The 26,549-nt window shown below is 40.5% G+C and overlaps 1 protein-coding gene across 2 annotated transcripts; it reads right to left on the minus strand.

The window, feature by feature from the left end:
- Positions 1-1,597: 1,597 nt before the first annotated feature.
- On the minus strand, positions 1,598-25,422 carry kdm3b (lysine (K)-specific demethylase 3B). 2 transcript variants are annotated; one of them, XM_053323788.1, is made up of 25 exons: positions 24,951-25,422; positions 16,681-16,845; positions 15,530-15,643; positions 15,227-15,332; positions 14,532-14,656; positions 14,386-14,445; positions 13,546-14,247; positions 12,178-13,375; positions 11,868-12,084; positions 11,506-11,720; positions 11,225-11,377; positions 11,033-11,140; positions 10,802-10,929; positions 10,393-10,696; positions 10,032-10,285; positions 8,642-8,914; positions 8,319-8,490; positions 8,111-8,201; positions 7,884-8,014; positions 7,632-7,751; positions 6,603-6,626; positions 5,020-5,159; positions 4,404-4,580; positions 4,151-4,285; positions 1,598-2,173 (listed from the first exon to the last, which is right to left on the minus strand). In XM_053323788.1, exons 1-25 carry the CDS (start codon positions 25,155-25,157, stop codon positions 2,093-2,095), a joined length of 5,400 nt encoding a protein of 1,799 aa, XP_053179763.1. In that variant the 5' UTR covers positions 25,158-25,422; the 3' UTR covers positions 1,598-2,092. The 2 variants fall into 2 exon arrangements, with proteins under 2 accessions (XP_053179763.1, XP_053179761.1); XM_053323786.1 differs by having other exon boundaries at positions 10,393-10,699.
- Between the last annotated feature and the right edge of the window lie 1,127 nt (positions 25,423-26,549).

The raw sequence follows: 26,549 nt of genomic DNA on the forward strand, positions 1-26,549 counted from the left end.
ATTTCATTTTAAGACAGACTATACAAATTGTTAACAAGTCCTTTGAGGAAGAAAAAAAGTGGCGCTCATGCTCCTCCCATCCAGTGCCTTAGTAATAATACATGTCATCCAGTGAGCTAATTTAATTACTAACAATAATCTGAAAGGAACCACAGGGGTGAACTATTTATGTACTACATACCATATTTTGCTGTTAGGATATTATACTGCGATATTTATTAAACACAGATGTAAAGAGTACCCCCATTTGTAGTATAAATTGGTAGATGTGTTGGTTTAAAATAACTGAATTCCTGGGTGCATCCTCCTTGGTTAAATAAAGTACATTCAAGCTTCCCTGTCTCAATTCTGTGATGACATGAGCAGTGAAAGCTAGGCCACACAAGACATGGATGAGGAGGATCAGTAAAACACTATCTGATTTACAGTGCTGTTAACATTGGTAGTCAAGGTACCGGAATTAATTGTTTGCACTACTAAAGACTGCAAATCCATCAGTGCCTTCAGGCTTTCCTCATCTGAGATGTGCTGTCCCTGACCTGAGGAGCATTTGATTCTGCTGCATATTGCTGGAAGATACAAACCTTCCTACATGTTAATGCACCTGTTTTATTGTGATTTAAACATTTTAAGACTTTTAAAATGGTAATTAACATGAAGAAAATGAGAACTATTCCATCACTGAGAATTGTGAGAACGCAGGACACTTTGTCCAAATGAATTCTTTACCTGAAGGTATTTACTTGAAAAGGCAACATTTCTTCTTCTTCATCTGATGTTTTTCATGAAAGCACAATATGTAACTGTAGATAACACCATACAGAACCTTAAATTTAGATTCAAGACGGATATTTGTTAACTATTTTAATAACAGTCATTTATCTGCAAACAATTCCAATTATTTGCTGGTTCATATATCTCAAATGTTAGAATTTGCTCCTTTTCAGTTAAATCATTGTAAATTGAATATCTCAGGATTTTGGACTGTTAGTCTGACTAAAGCAACCAATTTTACAACATTGCCTCAGGCTTTGAGAGCTTAAAAAAAACAAACAGTCAACAGATCAATCAATAATGAAATAACTGTTAGCCCAGCCCTAATTCATCCAATAGAACACCTTACAGGACCTGTAAACACCCTGATTTGGCTGTTCATGATCATATTCTGCGGGTTAAAATAAAGAAAACAGTAATTTTTGTAAACTTTATTGTGAAAAATCAAACAGACTGCTAAGATCAATATATATATTGATACAATGTTAATGGCCAGTAGTTCTGTTCAGCTGCAAATGTGATTCTTGAACAATGTTGTTGGAAGTTTGCAATTAATTCAGCCCATGGGACAAAGATAGGTGACCAAACCTAAAAAAAAAAAAAAAAAACAAAACCCTGCCATTACCTTCTGGTTTATAAAAAGAAAAGACTTCTTACTCTAAAAGTGAAATAAGAAAACTAAAAATACAAAACTTTGGTCTGCTTCCCTTCGCTGGCTGCTTCGCAAATTTATTCCAGCCACAGAGGGCAGAAGCAATCAGCGGTTTAAAAACTCCAACAACAAAAAAATCTACAAAAAACAGGTTAACCTTGCTCCTATTAAAGAAAAATAATATCAACGTCATCAAAATAGGAAAGTTAGCCTGGTACTCACATTTTGTCAGTCGCTTAAATGGTAGCTGAACTTCTGCTCTAAAGGCACGTCAGCTTTTACCTCCCTTACTCTCACATCTTACATATACAATGAGAACAACAGAACAAACACACTGACCTTAAATACAGAGTTAATCAAAAAAACAAAAAAAAAAAGAATTGGAAAACAACTAGACAAGTTTGAGCGTACTGTGTAACAGCGATAAAGGACTTCCTTCATCGAAGCGCTGACTAGCCCCATACCCCATCTAATCCCTCCCCAGACCAAATGTGCCCTTTCCCTAAACCCAGGCCTTCACTGCCCCAAAAACCTACACTCTATCTGTGTACTCTGCACTCTGCAGCTTGTACATATGTATGTAGGTATGTGATGTATACTGTGTGTGTACGTAGAGGAGTGGTCTTGAGAGGCTGGTTGTCTTGGGACAGTGTTAAGTGAGAGAAACTAAGGGCGTGCTAGTTTCGGTTCATGGGCCTTCAGTGTGCCAACAGCATCCTTCACTGCGTGATAAATGATGTTCTTCACCTGAGGAAAACAACAGGAAGTGGCTGTTAAAACAATGACAGACGTGGAAACAATCTTCGCTCGGAACGTAAACACAACGCTTGGCTCTGTCAGCACACATGAAGGACCAGTTGGTACTTGGGTCAAGTATGTCCACTTGTTCATATTAAGAATTAAGTAATATAAAGTATTCTTATTATATATGATGATCAAAAAATGAATAATCAAGTACAACTCAAGATAAATAATGTTGAAATAGAACGGGTTTATGAAAACACATTTTTGGGAGTTGCCATAGACCACAGACTCTGCTGGAAACCTCATAGAAATAAAACAACTACAAATCAAATCTTTCTACTACAAAAAAGAGCAATAAGAATTGTAAACCAAGCTTATTTATTTATTTATACTTTTGTATTCTCCCTTTTGACTTGTCAGTTCTGATGGAGATGAAGGACAAGGAACGGGGACATATGATTGTTTTCTTTGTTTGTGTGTTTGAGTTCAGTGACCGAAATAAACTCAACTAAAAATCATCTGTATCCTGCACATTGTTTACTGTCCATCATAACCGTCCCAAACAGAGTCATTCCTGTCAATTATATCAAGGTTTCAATGTCATAAAATAACATATAAGTCATGCCCCATTTTCTATCAGCTGCAGCATCTTAGCTGAAGCTTTAAACTCCTCCTAGCCACACCTCTACGTGCTGGCGGGAAGATGCCTGAATTCACATCATAAAGTAGATTTTACTTTTCTGAACACATTTACAGTACATCATTTGAATTTTGTCCATTTGCTCATGCTGTTTATTAAACTTACACACCTCACAGTTACACATTACACTAAACAAAGATCATTTTAAATGATGAAAATTAGGGATGGCTCGATACAACTTTTTCATGTCCGATACCGATACCGCAACTTGGAATATATGCCGATACCTTCTTTTCTCCTCTGTTAAGTTGTTAATAATACATATAGTTTGTATAGATGTACTTTGCTTCATATGGACATCTAAAAATACCATGTTCAAACTGTGCAACAAATATTCTGCTCCCCTAAACAAAGAAATAAAATAGCCCATGATGTTCCTCAAGCCATAAGCTCTTTATTTAAACTTCAAATCAGTGCAAACTGCAAACTTGAATGTTTCTTCTTTCACATGTAACCTCTGGGGTTGAACTGTGTGTAAAACAAGCAACACTAAATGCAACAAGGAGACATTATGCGTATATGGGTTCCCAATCCCACCATTTTTAGTGTATTATTTTATCATTATTAAGGCAATAGAACTCCATTTATGTCCATCAACATTATAATGAATAGAGGCTATAGGCTTAATATTAGTTTGCATCCAGCGTGCTGCGTTGACTTCATTACATCTACTGCACCGCTGCTACCACAATTATGAAATGCTAAGTTTATACAGTCTGTGACTGTGACCCTCATAAAAGTAATATTTTACAAATCTGCATTATATAAACTAACGAAATTCGTTAAAGCAAGTCATTTGGCGACTTCTAAGTCATTCAGTTAAACTAAGTCTGTTCTATAGGCAGAGGCTGCGAGCGTGAATGATCACTGGAAGTGATTGAACTTTCTCACTTTTACTGGAGTAAAGAGTTGAATCAGTATGTCTTTTTTACACAAGTATCTGTAGTACTTTTGCCTCCTCTGCAAACCACACAGGCAACTTTTCTCTTCCTTGCGTGCAAAGTAATTCCACACAGCGGACATGATAAGAGCACTAGGCTAATTCACTGTCACTCTCACTCGCTGCAGCAGCTGAATTTCTGTTTACAGCATGTCACGCAAATTTAAGTTGAGCATTTGGGCTCAGGTATCAGATCGGACGGGCTATAGTTCTTTTTTTCAATGTTCGATCCTGAAATTTTGACCAATATCGGATCGATACCGATCCTGAGTATCAGATCAAGCCATCCCTAATGAAAATGTGACAATAGGACTGTAAATTCAGTTAAAAGTACACCAACCTGTAGCTTGTCTTCGTGGTTTGTGTGAGTAGTGGACAAGTGTCTGAACTCCTGGGTCAGTCTGAAACAGTGCCTCACATGCTCAGGAGACACAAAGTCCTCAGCCACCTTAATACAGCTGTACAGGTTGTGCACCTGAGAGGGTAACAACAGAGAATGAACAAATGAAGATGAGACAGATCAGTACCATGGGTGTTCATTTGTAACTGGACGTGAATACACATTTCTCTTCATATACATTGACATGTCTAACCTGGTGTGGGGCTCCAGCAGGGATAAAGACGGCATCTCCTAAGAACTGTACAATGGCCCAACCTTGGACGCCATATTCTTCATAGAGCCTGCGGCGGAGCGCCTGGTCCAAGTACCAGCTCTGGTCATGAATGGGATCATGGTCTGGAGGGTTCTCTTGGCCTTGCTCTTCTCCCACCTGAGACAAATAAACAAGACTAAGACTCTAAAGTCATGCTGGCAACTATGCTACATTGGCCATGTGGTGCTTTTGTGCTAAATGCTAACATGCTGTACCAAATTCCACAACAATCCATTCAATAGTTGAGATATTTCAATAATAACCAACAATGTCAACCTGCAGGTGGCACTAAAAGAAAAGTCAGAGGATCACCAATGTCAGAATTTATCCTATTAGGACCTCTTAAATAAATGTAGCTAATTTCGTGGCAATACATATTTCAGATATTTCAGGCTGAATGAAGAATTCAACCTCATGGTGGCGGTACAGGAACACATTTCATGATGATCAATCCAATAGTTTGGTCAGAATGATAGCATGACATCTTAGGATAATACATCAGATGTAGTGGACTAGGATGAATGCTATTTAAGACAGATCTCCGCTGGCTGCTAACCTTGCGGAGCAGTTCTCTGATCTTCTCAGCATCCTTGGCTGCGTAGATGTGCCAGAGAGCTCCGGGTTTCTCTTGTCCCTCGTACACCCTCCTCTTCGTCATTTCATCCACATCACCCTCCTCAATAGTGGTCATGACCTCTGGAGGATCAAACATAAACACCGACACACACATACAGGACAGCAAAAGGTTATTAGCAGTGTCTCTATGACGATAGGACTCTAAAGTAACAGTTCTTTTTAACGTGGCCACCAACAACTGTAATTGTTGATGTTTTAACATTACTACAACACTACTGTCACTACTTGTCTCAGTCTTGGTACATCCATCATTCTGTTTGACAAAAATGGTACAGAGTTGTCGTTCTCAACTGGTGGCTCCTGACCTTGTTGCAGGTCACAGGTCCATTTCATGTCGATTTTATCTTAAAATACTGCTTACAGATACATTATGTGGATGTTATGACATACATCCAGAGCCGCAGTTCTGTGTGTTCATCCAAACAACTGTGACGGACATCTGTCTAAACACACACTATTAATGGAGATTAACACAAACTTTAAAATGCCATGGTAGCGTCATTTAGAGTGATTTTAAGATAATAGTTTACATTTTATGCTATGTTTGGGTTGTGACTGGTCTTGTAGCAGACCAATTGAGAACCACTGGGGCAGAAAGAGGGATAAATTACAGACTTCACAATCACAATCACATCCTAACTGAGAAGCTAACATTGCTGTCTGATTCATTTGTTATTTTAGTACAGCTTTATTAGATTTAGAATGTCAAGTGGAAACAAACACATTCAGTAATGATGGGTTTGCTTTGGTGGACATTCATCTACCAACAACCCAGTGTTTCTGTTCAGTATATAATCACGTGTAAGCACTTAGATGACATAATAGAGTGTGTGTGTGTGTGTGTGTGTGTGTGTGTTGGCACAGTCATCGCTATCTGGTCACTTGCACATGACTCCTACAGCCTCAAGAAATGTTGCAAGGATAAAACATTGATTATGTTGTTTGTTTTTTAATGTGGGTGACTAATGTGGCACTACGAAGAATAGGGCCGGTAAATGAGGACAGTATGACTGTAATCATACTGTTGGGTTTGTGCCACTGTAATAAGTGAGAGGGAGCCTGCTGGGGAAAAGGGAAGCCAATTCTAAGTGCCCTTCATTCAAACTTTTCTCCCACATTGCAAGGACCAGAGCACAACTCACCCGATAAACAGAAAAACTGAACTGATATTAGAAAATAAAGGAAATCCTGTACAGTCAGAATATATTTGAAACTCCATGTCAATTCATGTTGTTGCATCGACTTAATTGGTAACAAATAGTACACATTTTAAGCCCAACATGTACAAACAAGAAGAAAGTGTGGATCTCCGAAGAGCAATAAATGCATTAAAATACAGAACAGCGTATAAACATGCCACGGTAGAAACTATCAGATGGATCACAGTGCTCTGGCCCCTACTGCATGGGTAGTATCAGAGAGGTGGGGTGGAGGAGTGAAGAAGGGGAGTTAGTCAAGAAAAAGGGCATGCTACTGAAGTGATACAACTGAAAGTCTACAGACCTTTGCGTCCAGAGATATCTGCCTCTGTGAATGAGAAATTTTGCCACAATGTAAAAGGACACTCATTGAAAGGTCTTTTCAGGGTCTGATCAAAGCCAATAATGCCTGGAGCAGCTGTGTAAAACAGTATAAGCATGACGTACAGGACAAAGTGAAAATATTCTTTATGAATGCTTGTGAGTGACCTGGGAGTAATGTCCTCTATTAGAAACACATTATTTAAATCCTTGTTATACTATACACAAAGCCTTCAATAAATTAAACATAATGTAAAAAAGAAATCACAGAATTTATGTAAAACACCATTGTTACACCATATTGGTATTAAAAAAATAAATAAAAAGATTATGGTTCTTTTGATAGGAGTGGCTCAATTAATGATGTAGTGCTACAAGTTAGAGATGTCAATGGTTAACCATTAATCAGTTAACCATTGACATGTCAGTGTGCAGGTCAGCTTGAATATACACTCCGCTTACTGCTTCGCTCCTAGCAAGCAGTCTAAGAAAATGAAGCACGCTAAACGAGGCTCAGCGTGGGATCAGTTCTTCCAGAAAGGCAACAAAGTCAAATGTAAATTGTGTGATGCCACTCTTAACTTTAGTTGTAGTACTAGCACTATACTGTATTATATTAAGATCAAGCACTAGTCTGCCATGCCCAAGAATGGCTTATAGTCGCAGCCAAAGATCATGTTGCTGCTAGCCAGGGGGGAAAGTGTGATGCACGCTGATCCGATGCTTCAACCAGTTGGTGTGCCAAATGTTTGAGACCAATATCCTGTCAATCATTGTGGCATCCTTCTTCTCCTTAGAGCTGCAAGTCAAGCTAGCCAGGGCAGACTAGATGTTGAACACTCACAAGCTAGAGCTACATCACGACTTTTTAAAAAAATGAACCGGTTACTCACCCGTTAAAGGGTGTCGGTCTATCGAAAGCAAAATAAACTACTGACTGACATCCCTACTAAGTATACAGAGAGAGACACAGTGGGAAAAAAACAAAGTGTGTGTGTTCACATCCACTGACCATGCTCTTGGTCTCCCTCTCCTTGAGGTATGCCAACATAGACCATGACATTGACAGCATCAGACACATCGAGATGGAGGTTGGTTGTGCCCACCTTCCTGTCTTCAGATGAGGTCAAACCTGAGGGAAGGAAAGACAGCGAGGCAGAGAGAGATGAGGACAAAGTAGGACAAATATGTAATGATGTGAGGCAGAGAAAGAGATGAGACTGAAAATTAAAACTCTTCATCAAATCCAACCATTTCTTCTCACCATAAGCATTGTACATCTTGGGTCCTAAATCAGGACGCACAAAAAAGTTGGGCAGACGGGCAGCAAGATTTAGACGGCCATCTCTTTTCGTGTACTCGGGCAAGGGAAGGTTATCCATCAAATCATGAAACCTGGGACAAACATTATACATTATTATTATATTATAATATATTATATTATTACATTTATAATGTAAAATATATAAACATAAGTAACATTTTTCTTACCGTGAGGGCATCATGTCCCTGAAATCTTCTCCAGGAGGCCAGTCCTTTAATTTCAACACCATGGGCTTACCCTCACTATCTTGCAGTCGCTCTGCATTTACAAAAACAACCCATTAGCTACCATTAGAGCATCAGAGGGGGGCAGGTGTTGCAGTGAACTTGCAAACAAATTAGCATAATTAAGCAACAATCGTTTTTGGGCACTCACTTGAGAGGACCTGGAAGCCGTCCCAGAAGTCTCGCGCCTTCACATCAGAGATGATGGCACAGTTTCTACAGTTGACCAGGTCCACATCCTGGTCTCCAAACTCCTTACTGAAGGCATCAGGCCTCCACAAGTCAGATTTCAGGCGTTTATGTATCCCTGACACCAACACAGGCTGGACACAAATAAGAAGAAACATGTCAAGGGAAGCCAAAAGCAAACAAATTATAACCCATTTTTCATCAAGTCATCTTTTTTCTGTTTTATTCCACCACAGTTCTGTGAAAAATGTCTCAGGAATACTGAGTACTTATTATCATTCTTACTTGTCCCTGCTTCCAGCACTCTCTGAAGATCTTCCAGTTGTTGCTGTTGCTAGGATCCTGTAGGCAGAGGAGTCGTCCGTCACAGAGCCAGGAGTGTGAGGTATGTGGTTCCAAAACACTTAGGCCCATTACCCCGTCTTTGCGGGACCCCAACACACCAAGCTCGCCCCCCTCAGAGGCTCCAGTCCGTCTGCCTTCGGCCTTCTTCGTCTCCACAACAGAGGCGATGATGTGATCAAGGAAGTTTGGAAGGCTGCTCTTCAGCTTGTCACTCTGACAGAAAAAAGGGGAATTCCGGGTTACCAAGCAATGTATGTATTTGGTTATCGATAAATAAGTAAAACACCTTTTTTGTGAGTTATATTTTTTAAGTAGTTTCCCAATTTGCATTTTCAAACTAAACGGTCTGGTTCATTAACACATCAGTAAATGGATAACGTGGTTGTTCAAGACATGGACCCATGGTGCAATTATTCCTGATCTTAATTTTCTTATCATTTAAATTATTCCCATTCACAAGGTTTTAAAAAAGGTCCAATATACAACATTTTGCCCCACTAGATGTCAGCACAAAACTATCTGCTACGTAAAGATACAGTGAAGTAATGGCATCCTGAGCTGAGAATGAAGTCACACTACTTCTTTGTGTGTTAATCCAAGCCTCTCGTTATTTGTTTTAATTGCCGGGCTGGACGCATGTGAATGTTAGTGCACGCGAGTCCCTCGCTATTCTCCCTGCAGCTGCTTCCAACATGGTGCCCGGGTCACAAAGTTTTCCAAATTATAGATAAACAGTACACTAAAATATGAGACACTGAGGCGAGAAATAGGCAATGCAGTAACAGGATCTTGATTCATATTTGATCAGAACTACCTAGTTTCATGAACTGTCTGTCCAGACGCTGCTTTATTTTTTTCCCCCAAATTTAGCGAGGTCTGAGATAATGGTGCTAGTGCAACGTCTACTACTGGGGCTGAATGTCGTATATTGCACCTTTAATTCGGAATACACTAACTTATATATTATTTCATTAATTATTTGAATATGAGAGTTCTGACAATGAAGAAGAATTTTGCTTCTGTAGTTATCACCTTTTCTTGTTTGTATTTGTCTACAGAGTTGTAGAAGAGGTGTAAACTTGACACTTTGTATTTCTGTTTTTGCTGAAATTCACAAAAGATCTTACTTTCCACATTCAAACAGACATACAGACTGATATGGTTTGCCGATATGTTTCTCAGTTTTATACAACCAATGTCACACAATATATTTTTGGGTGAACTGAACTCCACAGCCTAAGACTAGCTCAGAAACTGATTTTACTGATTGGCTTTCTCATAGATGTACACTTCATAAAACTAGAAGGAACACAAAAAGTTTTATACATACGCCTGCTGAGGTAAAGACGGATGGGAATGGTACCCCGCTCTCGCCAGGGCCCTGGGGAAGCTTTCCTGGTCCAGAATTGAGCAGGTCCCGGAGACTGGACCCCTCAGGTTTGGACTGAGCCATGCTAGAGCCCAGTAAAAGGCTGTTAAATAGCTTCGGGCTGGAAGCAGAAGGCTTTGACAGGGCGCCAAGTGAGTCTAGGCCAAAAGGAGGTCGACTGTCTCGACTCATCATGGAGCGCAGTGAACCAGATTCTACAAGAAGATAGCAAGAAAATGGTGATATAACTTCAAATTCAATATTGATTCTGACTTTTTAATGCACTCAGATTACAGTGACTCAGCACTTCTTTCCTTCTTACCCTTGGTGTCATCCTTGGCTTTCTGTGTGGCCAAGTCTGCCAGCCAGTGCAGAGCAGAACTGTTGCCCTCTCCTGATGAGCGAGACTCCTTGGCAGAGGACTGGGTGAGGTTACAAGGGGAAGATGTACCACTGGTGGAGTTACTAGTACTTCCCACAACTTCCCCACCCCCACTGTCTGGTGCTGCTGCTGCTGCTGTTTGTGTACTTTCTGTTTTGATTGCTGATGTTTCTCCTTCTAATTTTGGAGTGTTACCAATACCAGAAGCCGCAGGTCCGAGGCCGCTACCACTGCTTGTTGTAGACTGCTGAAACAAGCACAAATAGACATTAGAGCCTTCAAGTCAGAAACACCTTTTGCATGTGTCAAAATGCAGAACTAAGAAAAGGGTGATGTAGCACCACAGTACCTGTGAAATCCCATTGGGAGCACTAGGGCGCACTAGAGGCTTTGTGTGTCGACTAGCACAGGGACAGTTAGCCTTAATACCCCACTTGCCTCTCGCTGAGTGCACCATGTCACCTATGTTGTAAAGAGCTAAAGGAGAAAGGCAATAAAATCATATGTAATACTTGATGCTTGTGAGGCGGAGATTTAGAGGTTTAAAATGTAATCATAATGCACAAGTCATGAGAGTTACCTGTCCCAGGTATAATCTGTGTAGGCATGAGGTTCTGTGGCTCATGAGGTTGGCCTTTGGCACACTTCAACCAAGAGAAAACATCATCCTCTGGACCCTCATCTACATCTGAAGAAAGGAACATATTGACCAATGTGTGTCTTCTCAATAAATTCAAATATCTAGAAAATGTTATATTATTGTATTACTTACCCTCCCTTGGCCTGTTCCTGCGAAGCCGATAACAGTCCAGACACACTCCAAAGCCACACTTGCGACACACCCAGTGAATGTTGAACAGGGTGGTCTCACACACATCACACATCTCCCTGACTCCTCGCACAGCACGTTTCCACGCCACTTTCTCTGAAGGGCACGCCAAAATTTAACAGGGTCATGTACAAGACAGACAATTCTGACGGGTAACGTTGAGACAAAATCTACTACAAAACACTACATGTGAAGATGAATCAGTGAGATCTCTGAATACTCACGGTGAGGTTCCACCATCATCATGGCCTCCTTCTCAGACATGACCAACTGACAGAACTGGTCTCCCACATTGGCCAGGATGTACTTGGATGTATCAAGGTCAAGACCTTCTTGGACAGCCGGTGCAGGTAGCCACAGACCCATAGCCATGGAATCACTCTGCTGGGGGCTCAGAAAGCCTTCAACACGCAGTACACCTTTACGAGTAAAGGCCAACCTGTTCACAAACAAACAAAGTTAATTCAGTCACAAGTGATTGTTTACAATCATAGCTTCCTCTATTCTGATAACTTTCCGCAATGATGCTCAAATATACAATTCCAGATATTGTTGCAATATAGTGCACAAGCTTATAATCACATACCTTCTGAAGTGGAAGAAGCGACAGGCTACATTTGGGTCATCGTCATCATCGCTGTCTTCATCTGTATTGCGATATTTACGGTAACGTTCAAGACGGCACTCACGACACTTGTGCAAGTGAGGGGCCACATTGATGCAGGAGCCATCCTGGAGGAAGGACTCCCCAGACTGCTTCAGACGACGCACCTTACTCTGGTCTTTTAGTACGGACTGGCCCACTGAAGAGGATTAACTTTGTGTTAATTGCATTTCTTAGTTTGTTTATATCACTGCAAATACTTTTGATGTTCTTAAGAGTGGAAAAGACTCACCTTTGAAAGGCTTGTTACGTGGACGGCTCTTAGCAGCCCCTTGGACTTTAGATTTCTGCAGCATGGCCCCATCCTTGATAGAGTGTGGTGGTCCTCCAGGAATCTGGTCTTTTTCCAGACCTTCCTCATTCTCGCTCAGGTCTGACAAGTCACTGTTACTGCTGGAGTCAGAGTCCCGTTTGGATGACTGGCCTCTTTCCTCTAAGGTAAACTTTTGAGTCTGGCTCTGGTCAAATGACACAGGCACCTCATCAATTCCATCAGGGCCTGTGCCTCCAAACATAGAGCAGCCTGAGGTGGACGTAGGCATCTCCCCAACCTCCTGCTCCTCCTTTGTCACAGTCCCTTCACTATGTGACCTCTGAGATGAGGCTGGTGCTGGAGAGGATGAAGAGCTAGGTGAAGAAGCTGTGGCGAGTGCTGGGAAAGGGGAAGATAGAATCCCCTTTGGTGGCTCTGCCATAGTGAATAGGTTTGGCTTGCTGTCTGAGGCAGAAGCAAGGGTCTGTGGCTCAGTCCCAGAGAGGCCAGCAAAGGATGTGTGGGAAGATTTGTCCCCATATGCCAGAAATGGATTAGCGGGCTCTTTGGAGGCCTGCAGAAAAAGGTTCTGGTGGCTATCTGAAGTGTTAAAGCCAGATTGCAGTCCTAAGCCCCCTGCAGATGTTCCATTATTACTGCTCTTCTTAGAAGTACTTTGGGCTCCAGAAGCTGCAGCCAGACCACCAATACTTAGACCAGAGCCTCTTCCTCCTCCAGAGCCACCCATGCCCTGGAAGGCTGATGACGATTTGTTGAGCACACCATTTCCCGTTGGATGGGCTTCAGGCACTTTCGGCTGCTCAGGCTTTTTCAGCACTTCAGCGGGGGTTGCGGACTTGAAAAGGCTTGGGGGCTCTTTACTCAGGCTCTCAGACACTGCTGTGAAGTAATTAGTGTCCTTAGACTGGGTTTGACCAGCAGCAAGGCTTGGGATGGACCCAGAGTTCTGGGTCATGCACTGGAAAAACAAGTTTTGGTCTTGCTGTGATTGGGTCTCACTCTTGGCTCCGCCGAAGCCGAAGCCGAAGGGCCTGGGAGTGTCCTGGGAGGTTGTAGTAGTGGTAGGTGCTCCATTGGTCTGAGGGGTAACATCTCCAAATACAGGAGCAGTGGGCACAGCCTGGGGCAAACGAAAACCAGATGCAGTCTTAGAGCCCTAAGAAACAAAACAATGTGCATTCAGACTGTGAGTGATGATGATGAAGATCAGGTAGTCAGCTTGCATTCAATGACTTTATATGATAGTAAAAATGATATTGATAACAGGAATAAAACTGATGCATTATATATTGCTATTGTCTGTACTGATCACATTGATTGTCTTACCTCAGTCTGGCTTCCCCAAGTGGGAGCCTTAGGACTAAAACCCACAGAGGCAGAAAGTGCCACACTAGGGCCACTGTCATGTGAAGACCAAGAAATGGTGACAGGCCCCGGGGAAACAAGAGCAGCTGTTTTGGAGTAAGCCGACTGGGAGGCCTCCTCTCTGTCTGGCTGGGGGGATGGGGAGGCCTTGGGGGCTGGAGCTCCAGGGACCAAGCTTGGCATCTGGCCTAGTGAAGGGAAAGATGTGGTGGAGAAGGGAGAGGGGGCTGGCTTGAGGGGAGGAGGGGTGGGGGTATGAGTAACGGTAGTAGTGGAGTCCGCTGCCCCTTGTGTGGGGATTGAGCGACCGTTTTCTTTGACGTGGGCAGTATAACGAGGAGTAGCATTTGATTGGTCCATCTGGAGTGAGGAATTGTTGTTGGGGGATGACACTTTGCCCTGAGGAAAGGTTCCTTCTGAAGAGCTTCCATTTTTGGTTGTGCTGCTGACTCTTTCGCCAGAGTCTCCACCCCACATTACTGTCCCGTCCACGGGCGTTTTGTTCATATCACTACAGTTTTGCCCATCAGCCCCCAAGTCTCCTGCTCCTTTAAAACGTTTCAAGTTCATGTCATCCTCACCTTCGGAGGCAGTCCTACGCCTACGTCCACTATCACCCTTCATTGTTTCACTGTCCTTCCTTCGCCGCCCATTCTTACCGAGCTAAAAAAATGTTAGGAAGAATTTCAATTAATACCTTTTTTAAATATTTCTGAAGTTAAAATCATTAAATCCATTAGAATTTAATATACAACACAGTCCATCAAATTACAGAATGAATTTATGATAAGACAGCCTCACCTCCTCTTCTGCCAGCATTACGTGTATCACACGTGGATCAACCATCTGATTTTCTTCACCCTACAGCAAAAAAGGTGTTATTTAAGAAGTATCCTTTAACAGCATGAGATCAGAACATATTTAAGCAAAACACAAGCCTTATTTACCTTGTCCATCGTAATATCCATAATGTGTGAGATAGGGTCGTGCTGTGAAACCAGTCCTGAGGCCCAGCACTCCTCAAACTCTGGCTGGTACACACGAACTCTGCGTCCTTGAATAGTGTATGAACCTGAGTGCAGGTACAGCCAGAAAAGCAAGTACATTCTGTCAGACTTAAAGTAAACACAGTAGCTGGTACATCATACTTAAATTAGGGAAGTTTGGTTTTGTATGAAGCATGAAAAAAAAAGCAAAGCATTACAGCAACAGCACAGCGAGCATCAGCAACAGCCTGCTTACTGTTCATTTAAATGTTGTTACTCACAGTAATGTGTTTTCATACTGAATTCGTATTCATAATCTATAACACAAATATGGATATTTTGCATCTTTCCTGTTCCAAATTACTGCACAAAAATATCCTCTTTATCTGAAAGTTGTATCTGTTTTTCTAATCTTAAGCACAAGGGTCAATGACTCTCAACTTCTACAAAGGTATATATCCATCTTTTGTGTGATTGAATATTACATTTATATGATTTAAAGGTTTTAAAATTACATTCTGCATGTAAATTCATGGGTGAGAGTCTGGTAAATATAGACCAGCTGAAAATAAGGCAACAGAAGACAAAACACAGGGGAAACACATGGGAGGTACTAAAGAAAAACTAGAGAAAATCTAGTCAAAGTTGAGCCTTACCCTTCCTGAAGATCTCCTGCAGTTCAAAGTCACTACGCCAGCTAGAGATGGCAGCCTGCAAGGTGGGCTGCTCCAGCAGCAAAGGATTTCTTATGTCTTTATCGACCTGCAAAAGGACATAAAACACACTGTCCTGAGATAGTGCTAACACAGCTACAACAGAGGAATACAATTGTCACTGAATCAATGATTACCGTCATGAAAAGGAACAAACCAACAAAACCTTAACAAGTATTCTAAACATTTTATCCAATATTTATTTTCTGTTTATCATTTCAATACTTTGTAAAACTAATTACACACCTCAAACCTCTGGACTGATTTGTTATCAGGCAGGAACTCAAATTTTTTGTTTCCAAAATACTCCACTGGAACCAACGATCCTAAACCCACTCTGTCCACTAGGGAGCGGAAGGCCTGAGGAAAAAAGACAAAACCATATAATTCTTTGAATATGGAAAAGTACATGAGAAATTTGTTTAATTCCATTCATTCTATTTAATCTAAAAATGCAGATAAGTGGATTTTTAAACAGAATCTAAACCATCTAGGCTAAGTTTACCTGATCTAATGACTTAAACAGTCATATGCACAAATGAATAAACTTCAGGCTTAAGCCAAAAGAACAGCAACATCTGAATAGAGCACAAACAAAAGTAAAATAACAATTTAAGCAGTAGGATGAGCTCTATTGACTAATTTGGGTCTGGTTGTGGGGAGTGGGCTTGGGCATTGAAAGTTGCCGTAGCCCATATCAGGGTCAAATGAGGCTTTCCTTCTTTTTGTTTTTATTTTAGGTGTGGGATATTTTTCTGATGACATATCTTGTGACATTAAATTTCATGATTATATTGAAACGATGAATCAGTCAGTCAGCATAAATCAATAAGGTCATTGATGATATGATTAGGTTTAAATTTAAAACTGTCATGAATCATTACACCAATGAAGGTTAGGTGAACGAAGACAACAATAACAATTACTAATATTATTTATTGAAAGCCATAGGCCATTTATTTTCATTTTTACAGTAAGTCGAATCCAGAAATAATGGAAACATGAAATTACTATATTTGTAGCACCACCAAGACATTACGACATTGACGTTATGTTTGAGGAGAAAGACCTAAAATAATCTGACAATCCCAAAATTTGTGAAAGCAAGGAGGAGCTATGGAAAACAAGCTCAACCACAGGTGCAGCCAGGCTGGGTATATAAGACTTTTTTTAAGTTTTTCAGTTTGTGCTTTTCAGTTTACTTGTATAATGCTTAATACACTGTAAATCTTTAATTGCATTGAACTCTGATTGACTTCGCGTTTTCTTGATTTTTGGAGTACATTCATGGAAGTCCACAACAGAAGAGACACCAGAGCAGGGATAAAGTGCAGATTTTATTTTACAAGAAAAAGAGAAAAATATTAGTGATGCTGATTGTTCAGCTGAGCACTCACCAGGCCAGGCCAGGCTGTGGTTGATGCTGGGGCTCCAGTAGTCCCAGTAGCATCACTTCGGTTGGCCCAAACAATGGAGTCTTCCACCAAGACAGCTTTCACTCCCTCGTCATACACCTGCACCCAAGAACATCGCTGCGAAGCATTCTCAAACTCCACAAATACCTGCAGTTGGAAAAACAGAGAGAAAGAGAACATAAGCTAAGGACTCCCGATGGACAGTTTTTGAATAGCATCAAAATGAATGCAGCAGAAACAGAGATATTATCTTTTTTTATTCCACACAACTCAACCTCAAACAGTTTGGTCAGAGATGTGTTATGCTAGTCGTTGCTACTGTAGCCTTATACAGACACGAGGAACGGGCTACAGAGACATCACTTTCTTCTAACTCCACAACCCCATTTTTTTATATTTCTTTTTCAAACTTGTAGTCATCAGCCCCAACAGTGCTGACTCAAGTGACATTTTAGGGGACAATATGAGACTTTATGTAGTCCCCCTATGAAGCCACAAATGGTTTCATACAACTCCTGTCACAAATGCTGTCGTGACATAAACTTGAAAATAAACTTTAATGTATAAAAGTGGAGTTCCCCTTTAAATGACTAACCTTGTCACAAAATCGGAAATTCAAGCAAATAGTATGTCAAAATCATAAAAGCACAGAAAGAGAATAAATATGGGCATGTTAACATTTTCAAAAAGGTGACATAACACATAAATGAATTAGTGCTGACAGGGACACAGAGTCACATTAAATGATGTCTCAAAATGTAGTCAACTAGCAAAGCAAAGCATTAGTATACTCTTACTTCCTAACTAATACTCCTACAACTACTACTGCTGCTGCTACTTTTACTCAGTTTATTAAGATGATATAGCAGAAAACAAAAATGTTGATGACAGTAAGACAGAATTTATCTGCATCAAAATCTGTACGTGATACTTGTCCAAAACAATCATACATCACAGTCACTCAGAGAGATGTCAGATTCCTCCTGAAACAGGTAGGATCGCACATTTGATTTGGCAAACAACAAGAATGTGAATTACTCATAATTGCTCTGAGTAGATCACAGAAGGAGTGCCTTTCAATCATTATTATCTTTACTGCACCTAGAAACTTTTTTAAAAAGAAAGTTGATTATTACAGTGCTTCAAATGGTCTTGTTACAAACAAGCTAACCCTAACCCTAAACATCAATATAAACAACTTGTAAAGACAATCTGAAAGCATATTAATCACTACAGATTTTAATAAGCACATTGTATATCCTATGGTAAAAGCAGAACACAAAAATAGCACCGGCCACCAACCAAACACTGGTAAAACATGCTAGTACTCTGGATGGCATTACTCTGGCCTTCAGCACCACTGTAAGGAACCTAGAAGTTATATTTGATCAGGATCTGTCCGTTAATTCCCACATAAAACACATTTCAAGGACTGCCTTTTTTCATCTGTGTAATATTGCAAAAATCAGACACATCCTGTCTCTAAATGAGGCTGAAAAACTAGTCCATGCATTTGTTACTTCTAGGCTGGACTACTGTAATTCATTATTATCAGGCTGTCCTAAAAAGGCTCTAAAGACTCTCCAGCTGGTCCAGAATGCAGCTGCTCGTGTTCTGACAAAAACTAGAAAGAGAGATCATATTACTCCCATTTTGGCTTCACTTCATTAGCTTCCCGTAAAATTTAGAATAGAATTTAAAATCCTTCTCCTCACTTTCAAAGCTCTTAATGATCAGGCTCCATCATATCTCAAAGAGCTTGTAGTACCTTATGCACCTAACAGAACACTGCGCTCCCAGCATGCATGCTACTTGTGGCTCCTACTATCTCTAAAAGTAGAATGTGGAACCATCTCCCAGATTTGGTCCGGGGGTCAGACACCCTCTCTACATTTAAGAATAGGCTTAAAACTTTCCTTTTTGATAAACCTTATAGATAGGGCCGGTCAGACTTGTCCTGGACCAGCTCCTAGTTTATGCTGCTATAGGCTTAGACTGCCGGGGTACTCCCATGATGCACTGAACTGCTCTCTCCTCTCTCTCTCTCAATCCATCCATCTATATCCATTAACATTCATGTACCACTAATACATTCAACAACCTAAACTTCTTCCCCAGAGTTGTCTGTGCTTTCTCGTCTCACAGGTAATCTGGGCCTGTAGATGTCCGGATGACAGACTCCAGTCCCGGACCTACTTAGCCTCAATGTTGATTTTCAATGTGCTTCTCTCTCCTAGTCTTCCTTTCTCTCCCCTCTACCCCAACCGGTCGAGGCAGATGGCCGTCCACTTTGAGCCTGGTTCTGCCTGAGTTTTTTCTTGCCATGTGGGAATGTTGGGTCTCTTTAAAATGACAACCTCAAGAGTTCGGTTTAAAACCTGCTCTATGTGTAAAGTGCCTTGAGATGACTTTGTTGTGATTTGGCGCTACACAAATGAAGACTGATTGATTGATTGGTTGGTTGGTAGATTTGCTTTCTTCACGCACCAAAAAACAATGTTAACCTATATTCACTAGCAGTTTGGCTAGTGGACAAAAAAGTTAATTTTTGCCCCTTGAGTAAAACTATAAAATAAACAAAATGGGACAACTACTGAACCGTGGCACCAGTAACTTTTCTTAACTGGTTTCAAGAAATTAGTTTGCAATTGTGTATTCAATACTATCAGCATGACTCTCACTTTGGGTTGCTAGAATCAGTCAGGAGTGGATCGACATCATTGTTTGTTACAAATGTCTGCACTGTCCCTTGTTGCACGTTACAATATGAAGTGGAATCAGACTGTGACAGCCTCTTTCTTATCAATTCCCTGGTTCACACTGATAATCACAGATAAAGACACCTAGGATGCTGAGCACAATCAGATACTTATCTGTTTCCCACGGAGAAGCCCCACTAAAGCAGTTTGGGGGGTTAGATGTTTTTGTTTAAGGGTTCCTCAAGAGAGGTTAATGAAAGAGGGGAGAGCAAAACTGTAGCAACTGAAACTGCAACAGACTGAAGGAGACAATCACAATAGATCCTGAGAGAATATTTTGCAATTAACCCTATTCCTTATTGCAATATTCTTCCGTGTCAAAAATTACATGATGGTATGAACTGATTGACGATTTATTATCTAAATGAACAATGCAGCTTAAACACTTTCTAAAAATCAACGACACAAAGTCTCAAACATCAGATGGGCTCTCACACTCTCACACAGTTGACTATTATCACATGTACTGAGGACCTCTTGACATCTCATATTTGTCACGATTATAATGTTGACAGAGGAGAATTATTATTTAGCGTGTTGAAAAGCAACACAGATACAGCTGAATGTTTGACTACATGTGTTTTATTGACAGAGTAAGCTATGAGAAACATGCCTAGGTGTTATAAGTTGGTCAGACTCCCTTGGTCGCTGCTTGTGGCCACATTAAAAAAAAAAAGAGTGGGAAGTTTATCAAATGTTACTGATGGTTCAGCATCAGCCCATAGTGCTATCTAGCCATGCAGATATCTGCATCAGGATTCATCTACAGATGTTGTCATAAATTCATCTTTGAGACTTTTGCCACCACCCATTAGAGTGGTGGTGAATGGATATTTGTTTATATGGTACTCACAACACTGAAATTTTATTTTTATTAGAAAACAGAAACAATGTCTCAAATATTTTGGATAATACACAAATGTTGCAAACCTTGAACCAATACAACCTATAATATTGGCCTGGCTAGATACGGCTTAGGTACATGAAGAAATACAGTATGTTGTGTTTTTTTGGGTCAATCAACCCACTAAGTAAAGACTACCTGTCAGGCCTGGACTGGGACAAAAATTCGCCAACTTGCGTTGATGTACATTTCAACACACAAGCCCTTAACAACAGTTGTATACTGAACATTATCCCTTATATTCTGGAAACTTGAATAGGCTTGAATTAGTTTTAACTGTATAAGGTGAAACTGTTGAACGGGCAATAAACCATAAACACTGACTGAAAAAAATATGTAAAGCATAGGCTACATATGTGTTATGTTGTTTGATCAATGTCCTTCATGAACAAATTGGACTGTGGGAACGAAGAAAGGTGCATGTTGACACTCAAAACACTTGGTGACCTTTAGGGGATGTCATTATTAGGTAGAAATTATCAAAAATTGTGAAAATAGCAGATCTACATGCTCAAACCACATCACAACATGTGAGTTGTAAACTTGCAGATTTGCAAATTGCAATTATGTGTGGCCAATGGCCAATCCACCCCTGCTACCTGTTGCACCTTGGTGTTTGATGGACTTATGAGAACACCAAGGGTGATTTGTGTATTTGTCCTGAACGTTCCTTGGTTTGGCATGTTCCCTGATCCAAACAATTACCATCAACATAGTTTAACAAATCCACTAGTGCCCGAGTTCAACCCGGAGGGTTTTAGCAGTGCCCTGCTTAACTGCATGCGGGCAGTGAGATCATGGATGTAAGCTTACCGGCTTAGCCAACTTACCCTGTTAACCCTGGTAACTTATGCTCATGCAGCGTCACTGCCATCCTTATTATTAAAATATGCTCCATTACCCCGTATTTAAAAAGGTATCACGCCTCACTGTCCCCCTCCCCTCTCTGTGACAGTCAGCTTTTCTGTCCCCATTTCAGTGAAAGTGTTCTGAATGACCACAAACATGCTTGTTTTCCGATGTGGTCAGACACATGGTCTGTTCTGATCGACCATAAATGAGCATAAAACAGCTCAGCAGGTGTTCTGACTCACTGTTTTCCTTTTTCTCTGCAGTACAACTAAACTCTTTCTGTAAGAGTTTTGACTGATCAAAATGTGAATTTTGTGTACCATTACACTGCACTTGGAACATGCATGGAAAAAAATTCTTTATCATTTGATCCATGACAAAGTCTGATAAGTTGTATTTTATGTTAGCATTGTCAATAAACCTAAAATAATTCAATCCATAGTCTAAACAAATCACACAAACAAACACTGCATGCCTCTGGCAGAGTAGTGATTGTTTTGGATTACTGTGAAGAGTTAGAAAAAGAGTTATTCATCTAAAATTTCCAGCAGTCACATTCCCTAAGGGAAGAGGGTTGACACCCGTGTGGTAAATTAAAATGTGGATCTTTCAGGCACAATATTCAACGGTGAATCAACAGAAGACACTTGTTGAATTCAAGCAGGTATCACTGAACTTCTCCTCCAGGTGTTTAGACAACTGGGGAGACCGACAACAGTACACCAGATGTGCCAGTCGAGCACAGCAGAGTAAAGCATGTATAATGTTTATATATAAACATTATAACCATTATTATACTTAAATGACTTGAAGTACCATGAGTTGATTATATAGCCTTAAAGGTATGTCTGGGAAATGAAGATAATATCAAATTGTACTTCCACATTCATGAAGGGTGTTGGGAAATTTTGTCACACAGGTTTCTATGGTGGAAAAATGATGACAGGCTTATGGACCTAAAGAAAATGTTTCACAATATCAACAAAATCTTATCAACTGGATCCCAAACAGAGTATGTGAGCAGTGCAAAAAGGTGGCAGAACTGTGCTATTTTGCCTTGAGCATACATTGATTACTGAAAAAAACAGCGTGTCTGTTCTCTCTGAGCCAAGATGATGCTCCTTTCTCTTAACAAGGTGTGTTCTATAGCCTACAGTGAATTTATGTCTTGCTTGGAGCAATTTTCAAGCTGTATGTTTTGGACACAACCAGCCAGTAGATGGGCTCCCCAACAAACATGAAGGTTGTAATGGTGTCAGGCTGAACTAGGACTGGTATTAGTCTTGGGTGTAAAACCACAGCCCTCTCATTTATTGGATCGGGGACAGTCCGGCAGCATAGTGGGACAGTAAACAGAGCTTTCTATGGCAGAAGAACACAGAATTGTCTGCAAGGTGTTGCATTGGCCAATCAAATACAAGCAAGCAAGCACATATTCCTGATGGATTACCGTTACCTGGAAATCGTTGGGACCAAATAGATCAAACAGTTGACACCATGAGAACTTCCCCAATTTTAGAAACACCTTAATCAGATACTCAAACCGAACTTCTTGGATTTTATTGTCATCTATGTTTTAGCACACAACTGTTTTCAGTATAAATACCTGCTTACCAGGAGCTCCAGTTTTCCCTTATTTTCCTCCACATCTTGTTATTTCTGCCCCCTGATTCTGTACAATCATGACGAGGAGTAAATACATTTGGAACATGTAGAAGAGAAACTTAAAACTTTTCTCTCAGCACAAAAATTGGAATGACCTCTTATGACCCATCACATAGAGAAGGATTATGAATTTTGCTCCCTACTCACTGAGATGCACCTACACATCCTTGTTAGTTTGTCACAGTTAAAATAGGTTTCCTGAGTAAGACACTAACATAAGGACTCGCTGGAACAACTTGTGCACCTTTTTTGTCTCGTTCCCTGTGAATGAAAGACCTTAAACCTGAGGACAGGGTAGCAGTGTGACAGCACTGTGAGGAAGACGGTTGACAGAGAGGGAGACAAAACTGTCAAGTAAATAATAAATGAATTGTTTATACGTACATACTGTCATAGATTATCCTGCTATTGTTCAAAATAATGTAAGAAGAATTGGAGAATAATTTCTGTTGCTGAAAAAGAGATAGTCAATCCTCAGCCACATTAACCAATTTCGATAAATGTACAGAAAAGACAATCGGTCACATTCTTCAAAAGACTAAAATGTGCACATTCTTGTTCTTCAGAAGAAACAATTACATGTTTAAATAGTTATGTTGTAGCCTAATTATTTCATACAAATAAAGAGATCACTTCTTAGTCAACACAAAAGAACCTATGATAATTGTCCTTATAAAACAAAGATGTATTTACTTTATTCACTCAAAAACATGTTTTTCTTCTTGTTCCTACAGTTGGATGTTTACGCTTCACTGTGCAGAAAGATGTACGGGTAAAAGTTTGTTTTCACATTCATCTGCTGAAAGTGAAAAGTTTCCCAATGCTCAATGAAAATCTAATCTTAAAAGTTAGGCCTCCAAGCAGGATTTGTGACATCACAACTAGTTTTGAAGCCAATCCTGGTCCAATATTCAACTTACATAAGTGTGATGTGGAAACTTGAAGCCTCCAGTGCACAAACACTGAGTCAATTCCACTGTGAAGTAGGAGACATCTTGTGACCATCAGTTCAACTTTTGAAATTAAAATGTGCATATTCATTATTTCTGGAAGCTTTTAATGAGAAAGAAAGGGTAGGTGTAATTTTAAGCATCTGAAAAAAGATAATTGATTTTTTTGTGGAAGAAACATAAACAGAAATTATAATTTAAAGTACAAAATTTTGTTAAAAATAAGTCTGGAGCAGATCTTTAAACATAGCCCTAGTTGAAATTACTTTTATTTTCATTCTTTATTATTTTGACCTAGATAATTTTTATTTCATTAAACTGGGACACTTTTTAATCACCTGTAAGACCGTGACATTTTATAAAGTACCATACAAATCACACGCAAACGTTAATTCAAACATGCATTTACTAAACTTTACAACTGCTTACTATTCTAACAGTTTGCACTGTTATTATGAGACGTTTGGATTTATGTAGGTCACCTGCCTCCACCCCAAATGATTACAAATCTCACTCAATGATCAATCTGGCAGTCTTGCACAATGTAGACTAAACATAGCTTCAAAAAGGAGGAGTTTCCCTCATTGAGCAGGTTATTATCTTACAAACTTATGCATCCGACTGTGCATTTCAGTGTGGATAACACAGTACAGTCGCAGGCATTCCTGGTTCACCCTCATCTGAACTTATGAGGCCTTTAACTAGACTATGGTTAGCAGGTAAATGACAAGCTAACGCTGTTTGTGTCACTGCTGCTTTGCCGGTGATTTATTACTGTATCGTGAACGTTTAGTTGATGCTGGCGCATGTGTGCTATGCAACTGATTGCTACGAGGTAACAGATAACACTGTGGGAGGTGAATGTCCTTAGTTTAAAAGATAGAAAGCGAACAAAGCAAAAGGCCAGAAAATCCTCGGCCTCGAGTTTAGCTTCGCCTCACTGCCTGCGAGCTAAAGTCCGGACCAGCCGACGGTAACTACCGAGAAACGAACGACCGGCAGCCGGTGAAACTGAGCGCAGGGGAGCCGAAAACCATGGCTAATATGTGGCAGACGTTTTAAAGCTGATTTTTCTGGGTATTTGGTTCCGCAGTACAGCGGCATTAGTATGTAAACACTGACCGTCAGCCCTGCAGCAGTGGTTGTTGTTGTCGTGTCTCCTCCGCTAACCTCCGGAGCGGCCAGGCCGATGACGCTGACTGCCCTCACCGTCCCCCGGAGCCAGTCCCGGGCCCAGGCAGCCTGCTCCGGCTCGGGGCCATTAGCGGACCTGCCGTCGTCGAGAAGCAAAAGCAGACGCTTCCCTATCAGTTCAAGAGAGTCCCCCATGGTTGGCTCGCAAGCTAGCTGCCTTTTCAGTGAGCCACCATGAACAGTGTAACTTCTCCGCTTGGGATGGGAACTCAACAATGCGAAAAGAAACGCAGAAAAGAGCTGCTGCGACTTTATGTTTCACGGTGAAGGGCAAGAGAGCTCGTTTCAAGCGGTGCACCGGAGCAGAAGGGGTGGGTGGCAGCGGCTGACCGAGTCACGGCAGGAATTCACGGAGTCGAGATGTTATTGTCCTCGCAGCTAAAGCGACTATCCTACTATGTCCGCCATTGAGCCCTGCAACAATCAAACGCACTCCTCGTAGACAGGGAGCACTGCGGAGACACAGAGAGAGTCTGGGGCAACAGCGGCCTCTAGTGCCCGGTGTTACACCACATTTAGTGACCCATCAGATGCCGTGACCTGCAGTGTTGGAAAAAGAACTCATATCCTTTAGCCTACTTAAGTAAAAGTATCTGATATATTAAATATATTTAAGAAAGGACTGATGAGTCAATGCATACGCATGCATTTTAATATACCAGTCAGCCTGATTATTCTGCAAATGTAGTAGGCTACTTTTAACTACTGTAAGTAAGTTTAGCTGATGATACTTTTATTGAAGTATGATTTTTAAATGTAGGATTTTATTTGCAATATAGTCTAAAGTCAACACTGAGGTATTGATACTTTTACTGAAATAAAGGATCTGAATATTTTCTAACACTGTAAGTCAAAGTATCTGATGGGGCTGGTAATACCAGCCTGTGAATGAGGGATGCTTTCAGGGTTTCCTGCAGTGTTTTGGGCCAAGTTGCAAAAGAGAATAAAAACAACCTTTTATTAAACTGAAAAATTACTTTTATTTCACACTGCAACTATATTGAGTGTTGGCTATTAAACCCATAATGTATTAACCAAACTGTTAATAGGATATGGGTGGTTTACCTCACCACCTCTGCTGAACAATTTAATCGTGATCGTCTTTTATTTATTTCAAACCATTAAAATTCTCTGAATCTTGCCATTTTAAAGTTAACACTTGTCAGTTGTAGGTTTTACAATCACAAAAGCAATGTCACTGTAATCTGACCCAGGGAAACAAAGCCTATCATTAAAACCTTTAACCTCTTTATTTTATTTGACTTTATTTTATTTTAGAAACAGACACATGTGTCATAGCTATTTTGCTATCTGAACTAATTGGCCACGCCTTTCAAGGGTTGCAACTAACAGTTATTTTCATTAATGATCAATATCTCAGTTATTTTCTTGATTAGTGTTTGGACCAGAAAATGGTGAAAAATGTCAATCACCTGTTCACAAAGCTTAAAATGCAACCTAAAATGTTTTGTTTGTCCCAACCAACATTCACAATCTGAACATGTTCACTTCAAAAAACAGAAAATA

This window comes from Scomber japonicus, chromosome 8 (genome assembly GCF_027409825.1).
Source record: "Scomber japonicus isolate fScoJap1 chromosome 8, fScoJap1.pri, whole genome shotgun sequence".
NCBI classification, from domain to species: domain Eukaryota; kingdom Metazoa; phylum Chordata; class Actinopteri; order Scombriformes; family Scombridae; genus Scomber; species Scomber japonicus.

Bases quoted from the DNA above. Each gene is read 5' to 3' on its own strand.
- kdm3b (XM_053323786.1), bottom strand. From the start codon at position 25,157: ATGGGGGACTCTCTTGAACTGATAGGGAAGCGTCTGCTTTTGCTTCTC. The intron at 8,915-10,031 runs GTATGTATAAAA...TTTTTCTGTCAG, and splicing joins CCGTCTTTACCTCAGCAGGC to AGTGACAAGCTGAAGAGCAG. The intron at 8,015-8,110 runs GTAAGAAAAATG...TGTTTGTCCCAG, and splicing joins AGGGACATGATGCCCTCACG to GTTTCATGATTTGATGGATA.